This window comes from Leguminivora glycinivorella, chromosome 3 (assembly GCF_023078275.1).
Source record: "Leguminivora glycinivorella isolate SPB_JAAS2020 chromosome 3, LegGlyc_1.1, whole genome shotgun sequence".
NCBI lineage: Eukaryota > Metazoa > Arthropoda > Insecta > Lepidoptera > Tortricidae > Leguminivora > Leguminivora glycinivorella.
Window position 1 is genome coordinate 14,860,350 of NC_062973.1, and position 24,292 is coordinate 14,884,641.

General features: G+C 38.4%; 1 protein-coding gene across 2 annotated transcripts; it reads right to left on the bottom strand.

Annotated features, from left to right (window-relative positions):
• Positions 1-3,346: 3,346 nt before the first annotated feature.
• On the bottom strand, positions 3,347-22,129 carry LOC125224785. Of its 2 annotated transcripts, none has more exons than XM_048128236.1 (9): positions 21,976-22,129; positions 12,299-12,425; positions 11,863-12,006; positions 6,561-6,781; positions 5,772-6,308; positions 5,242-5,583; positions 4,614-4,854; positions 3,904-4,203; positions 3,347-3,750 (listed from the first exon to the last, which is right to left on the bottom strand). In XM_048128236.1, the coding sequence occupies exons 2-9, from the start codon at positions 12,414-12,416 to the stop codon at positions 3,425-3,427; spliced, it is 2,229 nt and encodes a 742-aa protein (XP_047984193.1). In that variant the 5' UTR covers positions 12,417-12,425; positions 21,976-22,129; the 3' UTR covers positions 3,347-3,424. The 2 variants fall into 2 exon arrangements, with proteins under 2 accessions (XP_047984193.1, XP_047984194.1); XM_048128237.1 differs by having other exon boundaries at positions 12,299-12,444; positions 21,976-22,123.
• Between the last annotated feature and the right edge of the window lie 2,163 nt (positions 22,130-24,292).

The following is a 24,292-nucleotide window of genomic DNA, read 5'->3' on the forward strand; positions in this document are numbered from 1 at the left end:
AATTGACAATCTTCATATTAAGAATCGTACCTCGATTTTTTAGCGCCACCTATTAAATACTATCATAACTACATTGATGATGCCTATAAATTTATTTTTTTCAAAATGTGTAATGACACGATATCATGATGTTAAAATAAAGAAATATGTCATTTGTTCTTTTAAAAAATAAAAACACGCAAAAATATTTTTGGAAAATATGATTTTGCCCACTTCCAGGCTGCGAAACAGCGCCATCTAGTTTTAAGCCTAAAAAGCCCATACATTTCAGAGGTACGCTTTTTTGTATGGGGTTTGTCAGTCCCGTATTATATCTTTCTTGACACGAGGCCATCGTCCACTTTCTGTCTCTGTTTTGACCACACCGCCTGCCGTTGGCCTAAATTTCGCTCTAAGCCTAAATGGTCGTGTACTTTGCTGTTCAACAATAACCTGCTTCATCGGTTAAGGTGGCTCGCCTAGGTTACCCGAAGCTCAGGCTGCGTTAGATGGCGTTAATCTGCAAATTACCAGTCTTATTTTTTTTGTGGAGTCGTACAGGCATTTATATACTTTCAATTATGCTTCGCGAACATTTAATATTAAAATTGACGTATTACAACAAACATTCAACTTCTCATTGTAACGTTAATCCCCTTAATGTAAATAAATTTACTATTTTACACTATTTTTAAGTACCACTCACACATACAAACAGTGTTTTTGTATTCCTTCTAGTCGATAATTTCACGCGGCGACAGCTTGTTTAAATAGCCTTGCGGTAAATACGTGCCATCGCATGATTTGCATGGAAGTACTGGGTTCGAATCCAGGACTTTTTCTCTTTTTTTTTTTTTTTTAATACTACGTCGGTGGCAAACAAGCATACGGTCCGCCTGATGGAAAGCGGTCACCGTAACCTATGGACGCCTGCAACTCAAAGAGTGTCGTATGCGCGTTGCCGCCCCATTAGAAACTTGTACACTCCCTTTGCTGCGTATGCACAGCAAAAAGGAGTGTACAAGTTCAAAGGAGGGTTTGGGTTGCCGACGACTCAAAGGACAATAGACGGAACAAATTAGTTCCGTAAGTCCTCCCGTCGTCAGCACCCCGCACCCTCGTTGAGCTCTGGCAGCCTTACTCACCGGCAGGAACACAACACTATGTGACACTATTTTTTGTTTTATTATTATACATAAATGTATATGTACTCGTACAGTAGTTACTGAGCGTTTTCCACAAAAAAGATTAAAAACCTATTATCTTACATGGTAATAATTTTTGGGTTCGTCGAACTCAGAATTTCTAACATAATTATCCTAATCTGATATTTTAAAAAATTCCAAAAAGTATAGATAAATTTTAGTTTCTAAACTACGATCCGAATGATTTTTTTTCTAATTGTTTATTTTGGATGGAGCAAGGGTATTCAAATCGCTTTTGAAATCTTAAATTAGTAAATGAAAATGCAATAGTTAACTGAGTAACGTAATGCTTTAAAAACTCAAGTGGACTTTTTTTATCTAAGGAGTGATTTCGATAAAATATTATATTTAGCGAGGGTATTAAAAGTTGTGTTTTATATCTCAACTTAATAAATAGAAAATCAAAATGACAATAAAAAAATCAATATGTTCTCTAAGATAAAATTGATACCTTCGGCTCTCCATTCTTGCTCGGTCAATAAAAAAAACGAAATTTATATCCAAAAAAATACAAAAAGTTTATAGAATCCTGGGAATCGAACGCACCTTCACGGCGTGACAGACGATTGTTCCCCAACGACGCCATTACATAACACGCTGTTACCGACGAAATTGGGCTATACATATATAATTATTTAAATATAAATAATAATGTCAAATCCATACTAATATTACAAATGGGAAAGGGTGTGTGTCTGTTTGTTTGTCCGTCTTTCACGGCAAAACCGGAGCGACGAATTGACGTGATTATTTAAGGGGATTTAGTTGAAGGGATGGAGAGTGACATAGGCTACTTTTTGTCTCTTTCTTACGCGAGCGAAGCCGCGGTCAAAAGCTAGTTTATTATAAATGGGAAAAGCTGGTTACTCTATAATCTGAAGTGGAAGAATTCGTTGTTTCACCAAAGATAATGTGTGTTTGTTTGTTTGTCCGTCTTTCACGGCCAAACGGAGCGACGGATTGACATGTTTTTTAAGTGGAGATAGTTGAAGGGATGGAGAGTGACATATGCTACTTTTGTCTCTTTCTAACGCAAGCGAAGCCGCGGGCTAAAGCTAGTACAGCACGGGTAGCATGGTCGCGCGATAGACGATAAAATATCAGGCCGTCCCTGTCGCACTATTAGTAAGTGCGATTATAGGGACGGCCAGATGTTTTATCATTTATCGCGTGACCATAATTGCCTGCCTGGACCAGATTATATTGATGATAATTTGATGATAATTATTATTTGTAACCATTTAGTTAATATTGTCTTCAGTTACCGCGATAGTTACTCATGAAATAAAAACTATGAAAACGGATTAAATCGCGTATAATGAGTTTAAAATTCATCCCGATGTTTCGAACACTTTTACAGCGTTCGTGGTCAACGGGTGACTGAGGAAAAATTACAATGTGCAAAAGCTACCCATATTCTTGTATATAACCATTTAGTTGTTGAAGAAAAACATTCACACAACAATAACATAGGTCAACCAGCTCAGTAAATGCAATACATTACTAATACTATGCCCACACTTTGACCTATGTATAATGTATTATACCAGACGTGTAATATTTTATTTTATCAACAAAGGCATAATAAAGGATTGTATTGTATTTTTGTATGAAAATAAAAAATAGGAAAGCAATATAGTAATAGTCAAATATTCCATTTAAAAAATATATAAAAAAAATCCAAAAAAAGTTCAAATGATTAAAAAAAACTGCGGGATGGAACTCAGAATCACCTGCTTCATAATCGGTGCATTTGACCAAGACGCCATTTCGATTTACATTAGCAGTGCCGAAATATACGATATGTATCTTTATTGACAAAATGCGTCATTATTTCTGAGTCTGCTTGAGTTAACTAAACCAATATCTTTAATAATTACTTGTCAAGAGCCAAGTGTCACTGATGACAATGTCAATTAAAAATGCGCGAAATATGACGGCTCTGTGTCTGTACACAAAATTTGGCACGCACATTTACGTAAAATTAATAAAAAATTCACATGGATTTGTCCATGATTTCTGTATGAAACAATGTATTTCATTCACTACCGCGACGACGGATAATGTATAGTAGATGTATGCGCATATTTTTATTTAGTTGTAGTGTGCGGTGACTAAATAAATGGTAGATGTTTTTTGTATGGAAAGCGAGCCACCTTAACTAAAACTGATTCAGTACTTTCCTTTTCTGTTCTTTGTCACAATTCTTAGTATGTCCTACGACTAGTCGTATATAAAATCTAATGGTGCGTCGTACGCCTGCGAATAGGTGGCGGACTAGCTACTTCCGTAGCCGGAGGTCTTAAAGAGCTAGTACTGGAAGAAGCTTCTAGAACGGAATCAGTGCTTTCCTCGACTTCTTCTGTTTCTTGCGGCGTCACTATTCGAGGTATGTCCTGCGATTGGGCGGAGATGCGCGCGATTTCGGCGTCGATCTTCGCGACCAGGTGCTCGACGACGGCCGGCCAGCGACTGGCGGGGATGGTGTGCGAGGGAGACAGCCGCGCGTCCGCCATTACTGAGAGCCGGACGGTGTCCGCGTATTGGATCACGGTGAGGGACATGCCTGGAAAAATATCAAGTATGAGTACTGATTCAACTGCAAACTTTTATGATGTTAAAAAATATGAAAAATGGATCGCCAGACGTGTAGACGGCTTGTGCCAGAGTTGTGACATATTATTGTCGCTAAATTTAAGGTTACATGTGATAAACTTACTAATGTTAGCTTGCGGCGGTCTCCAATACACCACGGCATCCACAGTATGCCCCCACAGAGTTGTCCTCGATCTCGCATCCACCGGCGCACTAATCTCCGCATAAGACACGGCATATTTCCTCGACAGCAGGTTCAAGGTCAGCCGTGCTAGCGGGGAAGGCACGGCGCGGGTCAGAGCGCCGTAGCGTGCTTGGGCGGCCCATGCGCCCGCCAACGCGCCTTGACGCTGGCATGCTTGCTCCACCACGGCTGCTATGCGGCGAGGAGTGGCGCCCACGGGCAGGGATAGGCAGATCATTCCTGAAAAATACAGTTGCGTAAGAAGTTGCAGTTTAAAGACAAGGCGCCGAATCTGAGTATTTCATTTTAAATATGCGCTAGACCTCTTTGCAAAGCTGGGGTGCTTCGGTTCGGTTTGTGTTCTTCCTTTGAACGTCAAAGCAGCTATGATGAATGCCAAACTGCTATAGCAGATGGCACCCGAAAAGTTTTTCCTAGAGGTAAGTATGAAAAACTTATAAGTTATGCAACCATTGCAGGTTCAGAGATAAACTGATACAGTATCAGCAATTGTTATGTCTAAACTGTAACGTCCTATAGATATCCGAAACGAAGTTCCTCACCTCTTCTGCGACTTCTTGTATCAGCAATTGTTAGGTCTAAACTGTAGTATCCTATAGGTAGATATCAGAGACAAAGTTGTTCCTCACCTCCTGTTTGTGACTTCTTATACTTCTTCCCATCTCCTTCAGCGAAGGTGAATAAGAAATCCTCCGATGCAGCCCTTGCTGTGGTAAGCACCGTATCGGGCGCCCGATTCTGGGAGAGGTCAAAGAAGGATCTCAGGGCTTCAGTAGCCGCGAAGAGAGCTACATCGGTTGAGGATACACCGAGGGCGCGAGCGGCGCGTTCCACGGCAGTTCGCGAGACTGGGCGTGACCAGGCTGCTACCTGAAACCAAAGACTGATCATTATGGGAATCTATGCCACTGACGCTTTGATACAGACACATATGTCATATTCCGTTGAAGATGATTAAGAGAGTTGGTTGGGTTTTTCTGCTATTTGATGTCGCTGTGATCATGATCATTGTCAATTGTGATGATCAATCCAAGATATCTCTTAATGATATTTTAAATATTCCTCCGTCACTATCAATGGCTTTGGGTTAGTCTTGCTTTTAGAGAACTTAGTTTAATTTTCACTTTTTCAGGCTACTTTAACCCTTCGAGTCCCAAGCATCTATATGTATTTACTTATATTTACTGACATCATATGATGTCGCTGGGACTCGAAGGGTTAAAAGCCTTGGACCAAGGGTAATGGATTCTCGCTTACCTTTCTCCCACACAAATTGACAGTCTGCAGCTGATGGCGTTGCCCATCATCAGCCCCAATAGTATCGGTCCATAGCGTAGCCGGGGCTTTATAGATCTCTGCCATAGCCTGCCACGCCTCTCCCAATGCCCGCACGGACAACTGCGCAAGCCCAGCGTACTTCCACGTCAACGTATTGGGGTAGACCACTTGACCAGTCTTCTTCAATTCGTTCAGAGCTAGGATTTCGTCCCGGATGCGGAAAGGAAGTCTTACGAACGTACGAGTTACGGATAAGAAAGTTCCGAAAGCACGCCGCGGCCATTTACGCGGATCTGCGGTTACGAGTGGAGATAGTATGACCTGAAATGAAATATTGAAGTTTTAAAATTAGCTTCCAGTAAACTTTAAAAAAATTCGAGACACATTTCACAGGCACATTTTACGAAAAACGTTTATTAAAGAAATTTTATGCCATACGAGTAAATAATAAATAATTCAAGAAATGTAAAAGGACATTGCTTGATCAAATTGCTGGAGTTATAACCCACCTTTGGTATTGTCAAATTTCGTCGTTTACACTCGCGTTGTACCGCAGCTATTAGCGTTGTAGCAGTGAGAGGAGCAACATTTCTGAATTCGTCAGTCGACCTCCTCTTAGTGAGTTCTCTCAACGCACTGGCGCCAGATATTAGTACTAAGCCGGCCACATGGAACGCACCAGGCAAGGTTTTATGAGCGCGTGGGCTTTCTACAGGATCGTATTCAGAGATGAATTCGTTCCAAGCGTTGGATAGGTTATCGCACAGCTTCTCAATCAGTTCTGGGATGGCTGAAGGGGCTGGCATCAGTTTATTTAAAGGGCTCTGTTGCGTGTACTCGGTGTGTGGCATTCTGCCGGTGACGTTCAACGGTTCCACCATGAGCATGTCACCGATGTTGAGGGATTTCTTGCCGGAGAGAAGTAAATGGTGCACGCGGACCAAGATGTGGTACTTCGGTTCCGGTGATGCGGTGGGGATGATGATGTACTGCCACGGCGACTGTTCATTTGGGAAGTATTTTGAGACTATTTCGCTGACGTATTCCTAAAGCAAAAAATACAATAAGTAGTAGATATAATGATGATTCAGTTTGGATTTAAAATTTTTGAAGAGTTATCAAGTGGAAGAGCCAAACGTTTGCTTTATATATGCATTCTATTTACACTGATGTACATCGGTTGCCTTCCGCCACCCGTCAGTATGAATATTGCGCAAAAATTGTGATGGTTTTCCTGTCAAAAAGGGATGTTGTTTCTAGCGTAGGTACTCCAGCAGTTCTAAACTAATGAGACCAACCTGAATATTACTGTCAGTAACCGGTCTCCCCCGATGCACGCCGCTGGCCACAATGATATGGTTCTCCAGCCTGAAGGCGACGTCCTTATTCCACGCGTAGTTCCCCCAACAGGACACCAGCTGGTGTCTCAGCCGCGGGAACGTGAGTTCGCCGTTCTTGTCCCGCCGCTCGATCACGTGGTGGCTGAGCTGTTGCTTGACTTTCTCGGCATCTAATGTACCTGTAAAGCCGAAGAACGTTCAAACTTGCGGGTCTAAACAGGTAATAAACTTTACGCCATTAATTAAAGACACGTCCAAATTTTTCAAGTCTGCGGTTACTTTGATGTCAGTAGATTGAAGGGACGGAAGAGATCCCTATCAGGGATAAGTTCGTTTTGTACTTCCTCCTTTATTTTTATATTTGATGTCTTTTATATTTTATGTTGGTGGTAGGTACAATAAAGAGTTTACTTACTTACTAGATTTGCATATTTTGTGCAATGTCATCATCTTCTTTGCATTATCCCAGCATTTGCTACGGCTCATGGGAGCTTGGGGTCCGCTTTGATAACTAATCCCAAGAGTTGGCGTAGGCACTAGTTTTTACGAAAGCGACTGCCATCTGACCTTCCAACCCGAAGGGTAAACTAGACCTTATTGGAATTAGTCCGGTTTCCTCACGATGTTTTCCTTCATATTTTGTGCAATGTATTTTTAGTATATTCAATTATTCAGGAATAGAGTTACTAGGCGTGCACACAGCAAAAATATGTGAGCAATTCGTTAGGTCTGGATGAATCTCTAGAAATGACAGACGATTGTACGTACGTTGACTCCCGCATTAACTAGGAATCTGACAGCTCTAGTAATAAGTTAAAAAAGTACATTAAGATTAATAGGTATATTAGGAGAACCCAAAAGCTGATCAAAGGCCAGGCATGTATTAAAAAATATAGTAAATTAAAACATACATTAACAGTTATGAAAAATAGGGTTCAAGACTGTCATTCAGAGCTGGAAGTCAAGGAATCAAATTTTCTGAAATTAAATGCCGACATTAACAGGCTGAAAGATGAGCTTTTGGCAGTATCCACCATGTATGAGACTACTAAAAAACAAGTTGAGGAGCACATACAGGCTTTTAATAAATTGCTGCTAGAAAATAGAGATTTGGAGGAGCGGTGTAAGGCATTATTAAATGGAAAACATTGTAATTGTGGCCAAATGCCACCAGCAAAGATTATTCAAGCCGATGTGGCCCACGACACAACTAGGCATGCGGCAGTAGTTAAACAGCCCCCTAGAGCAGTCAGTAAGACTGTTGTTTTTTCAGATCAGATTGGGTTAGGAATGGGCCCATTATTAAGCTACCAGTTAGAGCAACAAGTGACAAATTACTGTTATCAAAACATTACTTTGTCTCATTTATGTGACCTTATTTCAAAGGGATGTTATGATAGCAGTACTACATTAGTAATTTTATTAGGAAATAGTCTTAATGTAGATAAGCTTAGCATAGATAAATTGATGTCCACACTAAATGTTATTGAAAAATCTGGTGTGGGGAAAATTATATTATGTGCACTACCTTATGCAGAAAATGTATCATATGACTATAATTGTAAGATAGCTTACTATAATTCTTTAATGTACCATGCCATAGCTGTTAATAAAAAGTACCATTTCTTTGACTTAAATAAATTCATTGAGCGCTTCATGCTAGCTCCACGGAAGGTATTTTTGCCAAAGAAATTATTTGTATATTTAGTGGAGTTATTGGCCTTCAATATTGAGCCAAATAGATGTAATAGTGTTATATATAAGTCTCAGTCAGCTGACAAAGCCAAGGACCCCATGCCTCATTTAAACTAGATTGTAAGACAGCGGAAAAACACCTGAATATGAACGTTGTTCACCAGAATATTCAGGGTTTTTCCAGCAAAGAATTAGAAGTAGGATTATTTTTAGATAGTAATAATGTTGAAGTTATGTGTATTACTGAACATTGGTTGAAACAAGAACAGTTGATATTTGATTATGTTAATTTTAAATTAGCTAGTTTTTTTGCCAGAAAATCTGCTGCTCATGGTGGCTCCCTTTATTATTGTTAAAAATTGTATGAAGTGTAAAGAGCGCAAAGATGTTGTAAAATATTCCATAGAAAGAACTATAGAAATTTCATGTGTTGAATTAGACAGATATATTATTGTATGTGTTTATAGACCACCATCAGCTGACTTCAGCATATTTGAATCTACAATGGAAAATGTTCTGAATTTAGTATGCAAGGGCCAAAAACATGTTATTGTATGTGGAGATTTTAATGTTAACTTGCTCGAGTCATCTAGTAATACTGTTAAAATGTTCTGTTTGTTTAAATCATTTAATTTATTTAATTTATTTCTTGAACCTACCCGGGTAGGTGTGACTAGTGCAACATGCCTAGATAATATTTTTTGTAACTGTGAATGTATAGATAAGAAATTATTTAACTGTTTTCATTCCGATCACAGCGGCCAAAGGGCAGCTTTCTTAAACGTTATTCATGATACTCCACAAACAATAACATATAGACCCATTACTGGATCTCGCTTGGAATCATTCAAAAATGAAATTCTACATAGTTTGTCTATAATACCATTTTCGCATTATGACTGTAATCATTTGTATCAAGATGTTTTCAATGTAATTCTTAATCAATTTAATAACAATTTCAAAGTGAAATCTATTAGTGGGTCAAAAGTTAAAACAAAGTTTAGTGAATGGGCTACTGTAGGTATTCACAAAAGTAGAAAAAGACTTTATGAACTTTATGGTGAGAGAGAGCTGAACAAGAATTCAGAATTCCTGGACTATGTAAGAAACTACTCAAGAATCTTCAAGAAAGTGTGTTTAACTGCCAAGAAAAACTTTATTAGTTCTAAATTGAAAGTGTCGGACAACAAAGTGAAAACAACTTGGAGTATTATAAATAAAGAAGCTGGTAAATGTAAATCACGCGATTGTCAAGTCAACATTGTATCAGATAATCAACAAATAGTGTCGAACAGCGATGTTGCCTCGGCATTCGAAGATTATTTCTCAAATATAGCCGTTAACACCACAAAATGTTTACATTCTTCTGCGGCTCAAGCCCATTCATTACTTTGTGCTAATGTTAAGAAATGTAATAATTCATTTGAATTTAGTCAAGTAGACTCTGTAAATATTGTTAAAACATTCAAGTCACTCAATTTAAAGAAAACGGAAGACTTATGGGGAACATCAGTTAAAGTAATTAGTCATGTCATAGATATAATAGCACCTTACTTGGCCGTAATATATAATATTTCAATTTCACAAGGCACCTTTCCAGATCTTATGAAATGTAGCAAAGTCATACCGCTTTTTAAATCGGGTGATTCGAGTGATATAACCAATTTCCGTCCCATATCAATACTTCCTGTACTAAGTAAAGTCTTTGAGAAGCTAATGTTAAATGATCTACTGGGACACTTCAACAGACATAGATTACTTACAAGCAAACAGTTCGGTTTCACAAGGGGCCGTTCCACGACCGATGCTGCTTCGGTACTCATTAAACATATATATAATTTTTGGGAAAATTCTTGTGATGCAATTGGCATATTTTGTGATCTTTCAAAAGCCTTTGATTGTGTGGATCATGGAACGCTCATTTTGAAATTAGAACACTATGGTTTGTCTATAAATGCCCTAAACTTTATGTCTTCTTACCTTAGCAATAGAACACAAACAGTAGTTGTTAACAAAACTCGCTCTAGCGGGACTGTAGTCCAATTAGGAGTGCCACAAGGCTCAATTTTAGGTCCATTCCTGTTTTTGGTTTATATAAATGATTTGCCATGTATAGTGAAAAACTTTTGTGAAATAGTACTTTTTGCTGATGATACATCACTGCTTTTTAATGTTGACCGAAAATCTACGGATTACAATGTAATTAATAGCACGTTAGCTGATGTACTGCAGTGGTTTACTGTCAACAATTTACTTCTTAATTCTAAGAAAACCAAATGTATTCGATTTTCTCTGCCGAATGTTAAACCAATCGATACAAAAATACTTTTGAATGATGAATGCTTAGAGATGGTAGATACAACACTGTTTCTTGGTTTAACATTGGACAAAAATCTACAATGGAGTCCTCATATAAAGAAACTAGCAAGCAAATTAAGTTCAGCCGCATACGCCGTTAGGAGAATCAGGCAACTGACTAATGTTGAGACAGCTCGCCTAGTGTATCATAGTTATTTTCACAGTGTAATGTCATACGGTATTCTGGTTTGGGGCAAAGCAGCTGACATACAGACTATCTTTGTATTACAAAAGAGAGCCATTCGTTCTATTTACAACTTAGGAACACGTGAATCAGTAAGAGAACTCTTCAAAGAAATTAATATCTTAACTGTAGCTTCCCAATACATTTATGATAGTATAATTTATGTTGTTAAGAATTTAGACTGTTTCGCTAAGAATTCTGATATCCATAATTATAACACTAGAAACAAAAATAAGCTTGCCATAAAGAAGTTTCGTGTCCGTAAAGTACAGAAGTCATTTGTTGGGCAATGCATTCATTTTTATAATAAGTTACCTGACACTGCTTTGAGATTACCCCTCCCAGCTCTTAAGAACTACTTAAAAAAATCATTGATGTTTAAGGCTTATTACAGAGTCGAGGACTATTTGACAGACAAACATGCATGGCCCGAACCAGAAACTACAAAAAACGAATAGCAATTAAAATAATTGTATTATGTATAGAGGACACAGTTCAGATAAGAAAGCACATCAAATATTTTATATTTTATGTTGTGTAGGTAAATTACATATTTAATGATATTGAGATTCATATTATCTTTTTCTTCTATGACAATTTGATATGTTTTCTCTGAAGAAGAACGACGTATTATTAAGCAATAATATAATTTATTGAAATTGATTTCCATAGAGTACCTAGTCTGTTCATATTCTTTGATGAATACTTTTGCATGTTAAATTGTATGTTGTTATTTAATGCATGTTAAATTATAAGATGTAATGTTTTGAAAAGAAGTTGCCCGCCGAGTTTCTTGCCGGTCCCATAGTGGATACCCCCCTCCCAACTGAGGGGGGACTGAAATCTTCTCGAGGCTGAGGCGTAGGGTTAGAGCCGGCGTAGCTTTATTTGACGTTCATATGCGCATTGTAATATGCCTACTTGAAAAATAAATATTTCATTTTCATTTTCATTTTCATTTTCATTTTCTAGAAATTGGATATTCAAGGATAAAGACCGTAGTTCTTCAAGATGTATAGTTACCGTTGACAGTGAGCAGTACGTTGATGATGCCCTGGTTGCGATGCGTGTCAAGCAGAGACCGCACTGTATCGATGCGAATGAACTCCAGCCCTGGATACCGGCTGGACAGCAATTTCAGCCACAGGTGCTGGCTGATGCTCACCACTGTAATTATTATACAATAATAACATGATTAGTGCGAGTATAGTGATATTGCTTCGTGTATGGTATATCACTGCATTGTATTGATTACAATTTTTCCCAGTGCGGCTAAAGCCGACACGGTTAGCCAGCTACTGATGAGGCATTTGTGTAAGCCGAGTTGTGTAGTTTTATACGGGTGGTTGGGGATTCAAAACGGTTTTGCTGCTTTGGTACTTGTAGTAGTGTTTTCATTGCCCAGTGCTAGATAAGTCCACGGTGCATTAGTCATACATAAGACAACAGATAAACTCACCTATGTAAGAAATCGCCAGCGCCGGTAGAGCCGACACGGCCAGCCAGAACGCGCAGCATGTGTATGCCTCCTGCATGAGGCGCGCTCGCAGAGACAGCTCCGAGCCCCGCGGCGCCATCGCGTTTCTCTGTCAGAATGATTACATTCTTTAAAAAGAAAATATACACGTTCAGGTGAAATTTAGGAGGTCGGTTTGAGGATCTAAATTGTAATTAATTAAGATCCAACGGGCACTGAACGGGACAACCGCCCGAGGCCTCGCGCTTGCGAGAGCCTCACAGGGGGCCGTGAACAAAAAGCCCTAGCACGGGGGGCCTCTCAAAGATTTGTCGGCCGGGGACTCACATAAGCTGAGGCCACTCTAGTGTAAGCTGGACCTATTACTGACCACGATCGTTAGACATGAAGCACCGACCATGTAAAGTTGTCTCCTTGAAAATAAAGAACCTAAGGCGGGCGCGTCTTTCGCGAACTGTTCATGCTGTCAGTGAAATTGACGCGTTATTTAAATTATCTTTTGTATTATATGTATAAGTGTCGTAAGCATTGAAATAATAGTTACTAAGTCGAAATACAATGTAGACAATCTAAGAGTATAACGAAAATACGGATTTGATAACCATATAAAGTGCATCGAGTTTATTTTAAGATAGCGCTGGAAATTATCTGTTTGGTTGACATGAATACCGTTGGCTACCTTTGAACCGGTAAATTTTGATAAGTATCAGACGCCGCGTCTTGACACATATCTGAAGGAGGCACTAAATATAATATTTAAGTAGGTATAGTGGGTAGGTTAAGGTGCTATACAGGGCGTCGTATAAAGTAACTTAAATAGGTATCGTTCATGGTACTGCTGAAAGAAGACTGTATGCTATTTTTAGAAGTTAGTAATTCTGCATCCAAACACTACTTTGGAATCTGACATTGCTGACTGTCACTTTGACACAAAAGTGGTCATGGGTGTGGTCAAATAGGTTCTCTGGGGTGCTGATTTCAAAATTAATGACCTATTTGGAATCTGATATGGCTGACTGTCACTTTGACACAAAAGTCGTCATGGGTGTCGTCGAATAGGTTTTCTGAGGTGCTGATTCCAAAATTAATGACCAATCTGGAATCTGACATTGCTGACTGTCACTTTGACACAAAAGTCTTCATGGGTGTCGTCAAATAGGTCCTCGGGGGTGCTGATTCCAAAATTAATGACCAATCTGGAATCTGACACTGCTGACTGTCACTTTAAAGCAAAAGTCGTAATTGGTGTCTTCAAATAGGTTTTCTGAGGTGCTGATTCAAAAATTAATGACCTATCAGTAATTTGACGTTCCTGACTGTCACTTTGACACAAAGTTGTCATGGGTGTCATCAAGTAGGTTCTCGGGAGTGCTGATACCAAAATTAATGACCAATCTGGAATCTGACATTGCTGACTGTCACTTTGACACAAAAGTCGTCATGGTGTCTTCAAATAGGTTTTCTGAGGTGCCGATTCCAAAATTAATGACCAATCTGGAATCTGACATTGCTGACTGTCACTTTGACACAAAAGTCGTCATGGGTGTCGTCAAATAGGTCCTCGGGGGTGCTGATTCCAAAATTAATGACCAATCTGGAATCTGACACTGCTGACTGTCACTTTAAAGCAAAAGTCGTAATTGGTGTCTTCAAATAGGTATTCTGAGGTGCTGATTCAAAAATTAATGACCTATCAGTAATTTGACATTCCTGACTGTCACTTTGACACAAAGTTGTCATGGGTGTCATCAAGTAGGTTCTCGGGAGTGCTGATACCAAAATTAATGACCAATCTGGAATCTGACATTGCTGACTGTCACTTTGACACAAAAGTCGTCATGGTGTCTTCAAATAGGTTTTCTGAGGTGCCGATTCCAAAATTAATGACGATAATTATTTGACGTTCATATGCGCATTGTAATATGCCTACTTGAAAAATAAATATTTCATTTCATTTTCATTTTCAATGACCTATCAGGAATTTGACATTCCTGACTGTCACTCTGACACAAAGTTGTCATAGGTGTCATCAAGTAGGTTCTCGGGAGTGCTGATACCAAAATTAATGACCAATCTGGAATCTGTCGTTGCTGACTGTCACATTGACATAAAAACCGTCATGGGTGTCGTCAAATAGGTTCTCGGGGGTGCTGAATCCAAAATTAGTGACCAATATGGAATCTGCCATTGCCGACTGTCACTTTGATAGAAAAGTCGTCATGGGTATCATCAAATAGGATTTAGGAGTGCTTTTTTCAAAATTAATGACCAATCTGGAATCTGACATTTGACATGGGTGTTGTCAGATGTCAGATTCCGGATTGGTCATTAATTTTGAAAAAAGCACTCCTAAATCCTATTTGACGATACCCATGACGACTTTTCTATCAAAGTGACAGTCAGGAATGTCAAATTACTGATAGGTCATTAATTTTTGAATCAGCACCTCAGAAAACCTATTTGAAAACACCAATTACGACTTTTGCTTTAAAGTGACAGTCAGCAGTGTCAGATTCCAGATTGGTCATTAATTTTGGAATCAGCACCCCCGAGAACCTATTTAACGACACCCATGACGACTTTTGTGTCAAAGTGATATTCAGCAATGTCAGATCCTAAATCGGTCATTCATTTTGAAATCAGCACCCCCGAAAACCTATTTAACGACACCGATGACGATTTTTGTGTCAAAGTGACAGTCAGCAATGTCGCATTCCAGATTGGTCATTAATTTTATAACCAACATTCCCAGTCCCCCAAAAACCTGTTTGACGACACCCATGACGACTTTTGTGTCAAAGTGACAGTCAGCGATGTCAAATCTCTGATTGGTCATTAATTTTGGAATCAGCAACCCCGAGAACCTATTTGAGCACACCCATGATCATTTTACGTCAAAGTGACAGTCAGCGATGTCAGATTCCAAAGTAGCCATTAATTTTGAAATCAGCACCCCCAAAACCTATTTGATGACACCCATGACGACTTTTCTGTCAAAAGTGACAGTCAGTAATTTCAGATTCTAAATTGGTCATTAATTTTATAACCAACACCCCGAGTCCCCCAAAAACCTGTTTGACGACACCCATGACGACTTTTGTGTCAAAATGACAGTCAGCAATATCAGATTCCAGATTGGTCGTTAATATTGGAATCAGCACCCCCAATAACCTATTTGACCACACCCATGACCACGTTTGTGTCAAAGTGACAGTCAGCAATGTCAGATTCCAAATAGTATCAGCACCCCCGAGAACCTATTTGACGACACCCATGACGACTTTTCTGTCAAAATGACAGTCAGCAACGTCAATTAACGGTCGGGTAAAATAGGGTAAAACCGTTTTCAAGGGTACTTTTACAGGCCCTGTTAGGTAATGCTGATTATAAAAATAATGACCAACTTGAAACCCTTAGTTCAGAGTTAGTTTAGCCTGACTTTTCGTAGAAATTTACTTCCTGTCATATTTCAATCGAGAATTAATCGTGAAATCAATCGATTAAGATACGGATTAGATCAATTTCAATCGTATCTTAGGTAGATTAATTTAATCGCGAATAAATTAATCGTCGAATAATTTGGCGATTAATTTTTTTAATCGATTAATTAGCCCATCTCTGCATGGAATGCTTTTCATTTATAAATCTATTTCAGTACACCCGCCATTCGGACTCTCACCACTATGTCAAAGGCTTTTTTAAAATGTAAATTTTGTATCATGCTATTTAATTTTGTTTTTAAAAACTAGAATATGAGAATAAAAAAGAAAATACAACAGACAATCGGTTTATCCTCAAATTTGTTATGTAATATTCACGAGAAAAACCAAATGAAAGTCGTGTATATATACAAATATGTGTTAGTGTTGTGAAGAAGAATCTAAAATATTACCTAGTCGAAAATACAAATGACACGTCAATAACGTCACTATTAAAATGAAAAGGACAAACTCATCATATGATAGAACGGTACTCTTTTCGGTGATTCATAATTTAAAATAAGAAAATGTGCTTATTTGGACACTGACAGTCAAGTGACAGGTGTATTACCGGTAATGGTTTTATTGGTATTTTATCAAATAGAGGTAATGTTGTCAATAGTCGAAACCGCTATTACATTTGAATACCGGTTTTGATTATACCGCTAATTAGATATTTAGTGATATAAATACCGAAATGCAATGATAACCGGTTATACCTTATTTAAAACCGGTGGTAAGAATACCGGTAACGATCCCTGAATTTCAAAGTAGATTATCTAAGAATTAGTTGCTTCGTCGGGGAATAGCACCAACTTAAATGTTTAAAAAAATCTCCCCTACTTTTATGATGTCAATCTAAAGAATACAAAAAAATAAATAAGTAAGTACCTATTTTAAAAGAAAGGAACAACGTGAAATTAATCATTTATAAAATTAGAAACATCTATGAAACGGTCGAAGCCAGTTATGTTTTTTTATAAATTATTTTTTAATTAAAATAATGCATTTTACCCTCCCACATCTTAGTCGGTACCTATTGAAATGTTTGTTTATCACAATCAAACAGGTACGTACCACTAACTTGAATGGAATTCCTACTATCTGCCCGTTGACATCAAACACATGATTGTGTCAATGTAAATTTATTGCTGCACCGGCAGCACTGTGATGTGATCCTACGCGCCGAGAGAATCGCTTTCACTGCTGAGAGTGAAAGGCCCCCACTACCCATATGCTTCTCCGCATATTTATTTTTAAAATAAGTAGGTACAATTCTATTATGTATTTTAACTAGCGACCCGCTTTGGCTTCGCACGGCTACTATACCTACACGTAAACCTTCCTCTAAAATCACTCTATCTATTAAAAAAAATGCATCAAAATCTGTTGCGTAGTTTTAAAGATTTAAGCATACATAGGGACATAGGGACAGAGAAAGCGACTTTGTTTTATACTATGTAGTGATAGTGATGATACTCTGCAGAGGCCCAATTTGACATGTTCATGACTTGGCTACATATTGGTCAGATAATTCAGATAAGACTTGGCTCAACATTCGAAGGAAGCCACATAAGTCATATAAGAGTAGATATGCAGTAATAGCAAGTAAGGTACGTGGTGTTAACAAACCACAAGGTTTAAGAGATAGGTATGTCCCATCGTCCAGAATACCAGTAACTTATCAATTAACAACCTAATGAAACAGCAGCCAGGATGAGTTCGTAACCTTTTATTTAGATGAAGCAGACTGTCTCGACAGTCGCTAAATATTCTGTAGATACGAGTACCATTCATTCATTTGTGGTGATATTGAAATCACTTACTCGTTTAAAATATGAACATTATGAAGTCTATTGACGACACAAACAGTTTATCATGGCTATAATTAGGTTAAGTTATCAATAAAAGTAGCTAAGATAGGGATATTACGTTATAAATGAGACACACACATTTATCCACACGTGAAGACAGTTTCGTCCTACGTCATCGCTTACGAAGAAAGTGCGTCATGTCTGACTGCCTGAACTGTGAACTTTTGGGTTCGAAACCCTGCTGTTTCCTTGGCGTAAATAATATATGCTAATAGGTAGGAGTATAGGCTGCAGTTTGTTGTGTACCAACAGTACATCCAAGTATGTATGAAGGGAAATGTGTATGAAGGGAGTTGTGCGAACTATACGCATCGACATCGCGAAGGCATTTTTTTGATATGTCAATTTTAAATTTATTTACAACATATATGTTTCTGCCTACATTTGTATGTAATACAGTAAGGGATAATATAATTTTTCCCAAGCTTCACCATCAATGATAAACACATTCATGAAAACGTGACAGTACAAGTAATTAAAATTTAATTAAGTAGGTATGTGTAAAAATCGTGAAAGTTTAAAAGAGCACGTGTAATCTATTACAATTTATCGAACAGTCATCGGCAAAATTATGTAACACAACGAAGGCATCAAAAAATATTTGACACAATTTTATTTGTTGATACCTAGCCTTAAGCGCGTGCCATATTTTGCTGTCTTTGAAGAAAACCATAAGTATACTGTTTGACTTGTTCGAATGACGGCACACCAAAGCGGACGTCCAGTGGTACATCTTGACTCCGCCTATCGACTATGACCCGCTGATAGCCCTTATCACTCTCTCATGCCCGTAACAGTTGACAATCGTATGTGAAACAAATAAATAAACAAAATTAAGCATGGCGTGCTAACATTGACCATGTTAGCACAACTTAACTAATTCAAATGTAGCCGACAGTTGTAGATTGCTTTTTATTATTTATATTTGTAGTTGAATACCTCTGAGTTGAGTTGTATACCTCTTCTTTAAGAGTCAAAACCTCATTAGGCTCATATAATGATATAATGCATGTTATTTTGTTCGGTCTTTTTTAAGTGTTTTATTCTTATCTTATTTCTTTTAACTAGTAAATAGAGTAACAACATGGTTTAAGATCTATGAGTACATACGCATAGTACATGCAAGTATCGCCTTAAAAGGTATGCTGGTAATGAGCTATTAATACTAGATTATAATGTAAACTGATGAAATAATTGAACTTTGATCCAGTGATAATTTGTGTGCCTATATACTCGTAAGTACATTCATGAATACTCGATCTTAGGTGCATGATGCATTTTGGGATCAGGCGGTGAGTCAAGGATTTTACCTTCAGACAGTCTGCTTCTGATAATTCGACTCATAATATTAACGAATAGTTCGGTCCTAACTTTGCTTCAAATAATAGTACATTACGATACAAGTGCGTAAAAAAAGAAGTTCGAAACGAGTGGCGATAAATTAAAACACGACCGAATTTAAATCGACACGAGTTACGAATTTCCTTTTCGCACGTGTACGACTTTTTCAGTACAGATGGCTCTCCAAAGTTTCGACCTGGCATATAATGAACCACTTCTCGCACTAGTGCGCATCTGTACTGACTTTCTGACTGTCTGTCTTTTTTTCCAGTACAGATGGTGTTTTTTTTACGCACTAGTGCGAGAAGTGGCATATATGCCATGTCGAAACTTCGGAGGGCCATCTGTACCTACTGAAAACCGTCGTACGATATTTATCGCCACTCGTTTCGACCTTCCTTTCTTACGCACTTGTATCGTAATGTACTATTTTGAAGGGTTCAGTATTAGATATATGAATAAATTGATGTAAAGAAAACTTCATTTTATCAAGGGCGGCTCACTCCGCGATTCTATCGCCGCGCTACAAGTACATGCCGGCGGCCGCGAGTTCGCGGCCTAATCAGGGGTGGCGCGCGTTCTCACGGAACGCACGTTCGCACTTTCTAATGTTACTTTACGTCGCGAGTTTTTTTTAAGGTTCATATGCGATGTCCGCGTGTGGAATGGCTAATAATGCTTAGTTAAATAGATATCATGAATAAAATAAATACAATGGGACATGTTTACACAGATCTACTATTGATTAAGGCCCCGAAAAGATTCAATAAGGCTTGTGATATTGGAACTTAAACAAAAATTTATAAATACTATATATTTATACCTAGAAAGTACCCACGACTTGAATATAATAGTATAACATTTTATCTGAGTATTAAATCGTTTTAATCCGTAGGGAACCCTATCGCCGGGCGTCGCGCACGTGCGGCTCGTTTCTTTGTTAGAATTTTGTAGGCATTTAAAAAGGCGGCATGTCGTGAACATCAAAGCAGTGGGCCTTCTGTACTTGTACTATTATATATTCTGTGATTTTATGGAGTAAATCGACGTTATGCAATAATCGACGTTAGAAATTGGAGCGTATCCTAGATGGAGATCGTTCTTCCAAAACGGAGTGTACTAAGGGTTGGCAGCACGCAAGTAACACCTGGAGTTGCGCGCGTCCCGGTGACTGCTTGCTGCCAAGGCCAGCAGGCGAGCCGCATGCTTGTTTGCCACCATGTCGTATAAATAATAAATGATTGCAAAAACCACTAATGAGCACTGTTTCTAGAGTTCGTTATACCGGTAGGTATATCCATACTAATATTATAAATGGGAAAGTGTGTGTGTCTGTTTGTTTGTCCGTCCTTCACGGCAAAACGGAGCGACGAATTATCGTGATTTTTTAATTGGAGATAGTTGAAGGGATGGAGAGTGACATAGGCTACTTTTTGTCTCTTTCTAACGCGAGCGAAGCCGCGGGCAAAAGCTAGTTACTAATAAAACGCTGTTTCTAGCCGAGAGCTCGCTAAAAGTTTCAACTTACTTATTGTTAAAATACTTATTAATATAGATACCTACTCTATTCACTACTTTTAAGTCTAAGGTACAGCGGGGCAAAATTGGACTGGGGGGCAAATGTAACTGGTCCATTTTTTTCATGTTTTATAATGTTTGCATTATTAAATTGAGTGTCCACCGGTTATACGTATGGTAGGCGTGTTCAGTGGATACATGCAGAACCAAGGGCGGCTCACTCCGCGATTCTATCGCCGCGCTACAAGTACATGCCGGCGGCCGCGAGTTCGCGGCCTAATCAGGGGTGGCGCGCGTTCTCACGGAACGCACGTTCGCACTTTCTAATGTTACTTTACGTCGCGAGTTTTTTTTAAGGTTCATATGCGATGTCCGCGTGTGGAATGGCTAATAATGCTTAGTTAAATAGATATCATGAATAAAATAAATACAATGGGACATGTTTACACAGATCTACTATTGATTAAGGCCCCGAAAAGATTCAATAAGGCTTGTGATATTGGAACTTAAACAAAAATTTATAAATACTATATATTTATACCTAGAAAGTACCCACGACTTGAATATAATAGTATAACATTTTATCTGAGTATTAAATCGTTTTAATCCGTAGGGAACCCTATCGCCGGGCGTCGCGCACGTGCGGCTCGTTTCTTTGTTAGAATTTTGTAGGCATTTAAAAAGGCGGCATGTCGTGAACATCAAAGCAGTGGGCCTTCTGTACTTGTACTATTATATATTCTGTGGCAGAACTCAACATTATCCATACTAATATTATAAATGGGAAAGTGTGTGTGTCTGTTTGTTTGTTCGTCTTTCGCGGCAAAACGGAGCGACGAATTATCGTGATTTTTTAAGTGGAGATAGTTGAAGGGATGGAGAGTGACATAGGCTACTTTTTGTCTCTTTCTAACCCCCCACTTCCCTAAAATGGGGGTGGAAGTTAGCATTCCGCAATTTTCGAATTTAACGCGAGGGAAGCTGCGGGCAAAAGCAAGTAGTGTAATAATGGAAAAAGTGAATTAGTTATAATTATAACAATTGCCCCCTACTTGTCGAGATTTGCCGCGCTGTACCTTATGTTCTAACGAGATCGATATCTTTTCTTCTATCTATATTTTATAGGCATCAAAACAATAGTTTATTATCTATTTAGGTAGTTACTAATTTACACAAATTATCGACCTATCTACGAATACCTAATCAATACACCAGTTAACGTTAACTTTTTATCTTTGGCTAGCCGGATTTCAATTAAAAACAAGTGTGATCTCTAATAATTTTGCTGAGTACTTCATACATTTTTAATATTTCATTTATAAAAAGAAGTAACAAAACCTATTTAAAATTTAAGAACATACTTAATTATTTACGAAACTGTAGTAAACTTGTCAAATGCGGGGAAAGATCAGAAACTACCCACACAAATCTTAATAAACAAACCTACCTTTTTAAATCCTTTATATATTTTTTCCAATGGCGCGCAACGTTTTTCAAATTTTGTATTTCGAATTCCGTTATTCCGTGGTCCGATTTGTGCGACGCGATTGGCGCTGGCTGACCGCTAGTCGGCTCGATACTGCCGGCCGACGGGTTCTTGATGCCTCGGCTGTTATCTAACCTCGACCAACATTGGCTGCAATGTTGGCTCAAACTCCGAAACCCACAATTCACACAAACAATTAATATCCAAACTAATGGCGTTCCTAATGTAAACAGATGCAACTTCAATGTCCATGATCTGCTGTAAGGTAACTGAAAGTAGGTTGGCAGCCTAGCTACGATTACCTAGAAAACTTGTATTTTCACCACACCAACTGGTAAAGATCAATTTTGCTATTCGAAAACGGATAGCAAAATTGCATTTTATCCACAAGAGTGCAAAGTAATTTCATACAAATTTTAACTTGATGCCTTGAGTTGGCTGGTAAAATTAACCTACAAATAATTATTTTGAATCATAAATATTTAATAGATTGCTGTGTAGATTGATGTTTTATAGTCAGTATTCTGTTAGTGTTGGTATGGTGAAAAAAATGTTGTGTTTCACTCGGTGGCAAAGTTTGTTTAACCTACGTGCCTTGAAACCCTCGCAACGCTCAAGATTCCACTTTTTGAACCACTCGCTACGCTCGCAGTTCAATATTGGAATCTTTCGCTTGCTCGGGTATCAACAACAACACGTGCGGTTAAACAACAACTTTGCCCCCTTGTAAAACAAATAACTATTTTCAAGTTACTGACGCACACTACCTAAGATTGTGTCTTTTCAGTTCCTTAAAATGAATATAATATATTATGTTAGGTGACAACTAAAATTACCTACCATACAGAGCCTTACCTAGTGAACTTTACTAGTTACGGAACAAGGTTTATTTTTGTTTAATTACTTTTGAGTTTTGGGTAATTTTTGGTTTAGTGGTTACTCTGAAGATTTATTTTTAGATTTGGTTGGACCACCTTAAATTAAAATTACCGTTAGACATAATGCTTTTGTATGTCAGTCACTCTGTTACATGTGAGTCAGTCGTAGCCTAGGATTAAATTAATTAATTTTATTGCTTGTAAATGCACCGTCCCGAGTTAACCAGCTCATGATACCGACTCAACCAACTTAGAACTGGAACTAAGTACTTAGGTAGGTACAAATGGTTTTGACACCGGCGAACTATTTACGACTATTAGGTACGCAAGAGTGAACCAACCGTCACGCACGATATAATCAACTACTGACTGCGTAGCCAAGTGGCCAATTGGCAATCATACACGCTAGTGTATCGTAGTTATTTCTCTCCGTCGCTCTACAACTACGATATGCGACGGAGTCTGCACTATCGGCCACTTGTCTATGCGTTCAGCTTTGTCTTGCGCTGAAACGCATGAACACACCGTGCTTAGACCTCAGGGCAAAGTACTACCGCTTTAAGTACTTATGTTTACCATATATTATTATAACACGAGTGATTATATTCAGCCGCCGGTGGATGAAACGAATATGTGGCTTGGCTGTGGAAATGTTTCTGATACAATCTCAGAATAAATGGATCTTATTGGACTTAAAGCATGACGACCTTTCTCGGATGGAAATCCACATATTAAGGTGATCATGTTTGTATTCTGAGTGAAAGCGGAATGAGCGCTTTAGTTCGTTTTCACATCATCCGATCCGATATCGGATGTCGGAAGGATTTCAATGGAAAAAAATCAAGATGGCGCTTGTTATGTACGGGATATCGGTCCGACATCCGATATCAGATCGAATAATGTGAAAACGCTTTTATATTGAACGAGATCAAACGTAGCAATAGATCCATTTTTGCGCTTCTTCAGCGGAGTGCTACTGGTCTTGCTGGGTGTTCGACATACTATTTTTAATCACCGACGCAAAAACGACGTGTCTGGGTGTCTGTTTGTCTGTCTGTCTGTGGCATCGTAGGTCCCGAACAGATGAACCGATTTAGATTGAGTTTTTTTTGTTTGAAAGCTAAATTAGTCGGGAATGTTTTTTGTTTGATGGAAATCGGTCCACTATGTCGGGTTTTTTTTTCAAAATTTACTTAAACCCAACGGGCATAAGGCTTAAGCCGCATAACATATGACTACCTTAGTTTTACTATATAATCTTTGTTCACAGACAAACTATTACAATCTAGCGCCAACGGCGAACATGGAAATCTGAAAATTATGAGAATTTTCCGACGCCGCGTCAGTTAGATATCTAATTGTTTATCAAGATATTGTGTAGGTATTGAATGAATGTCAGT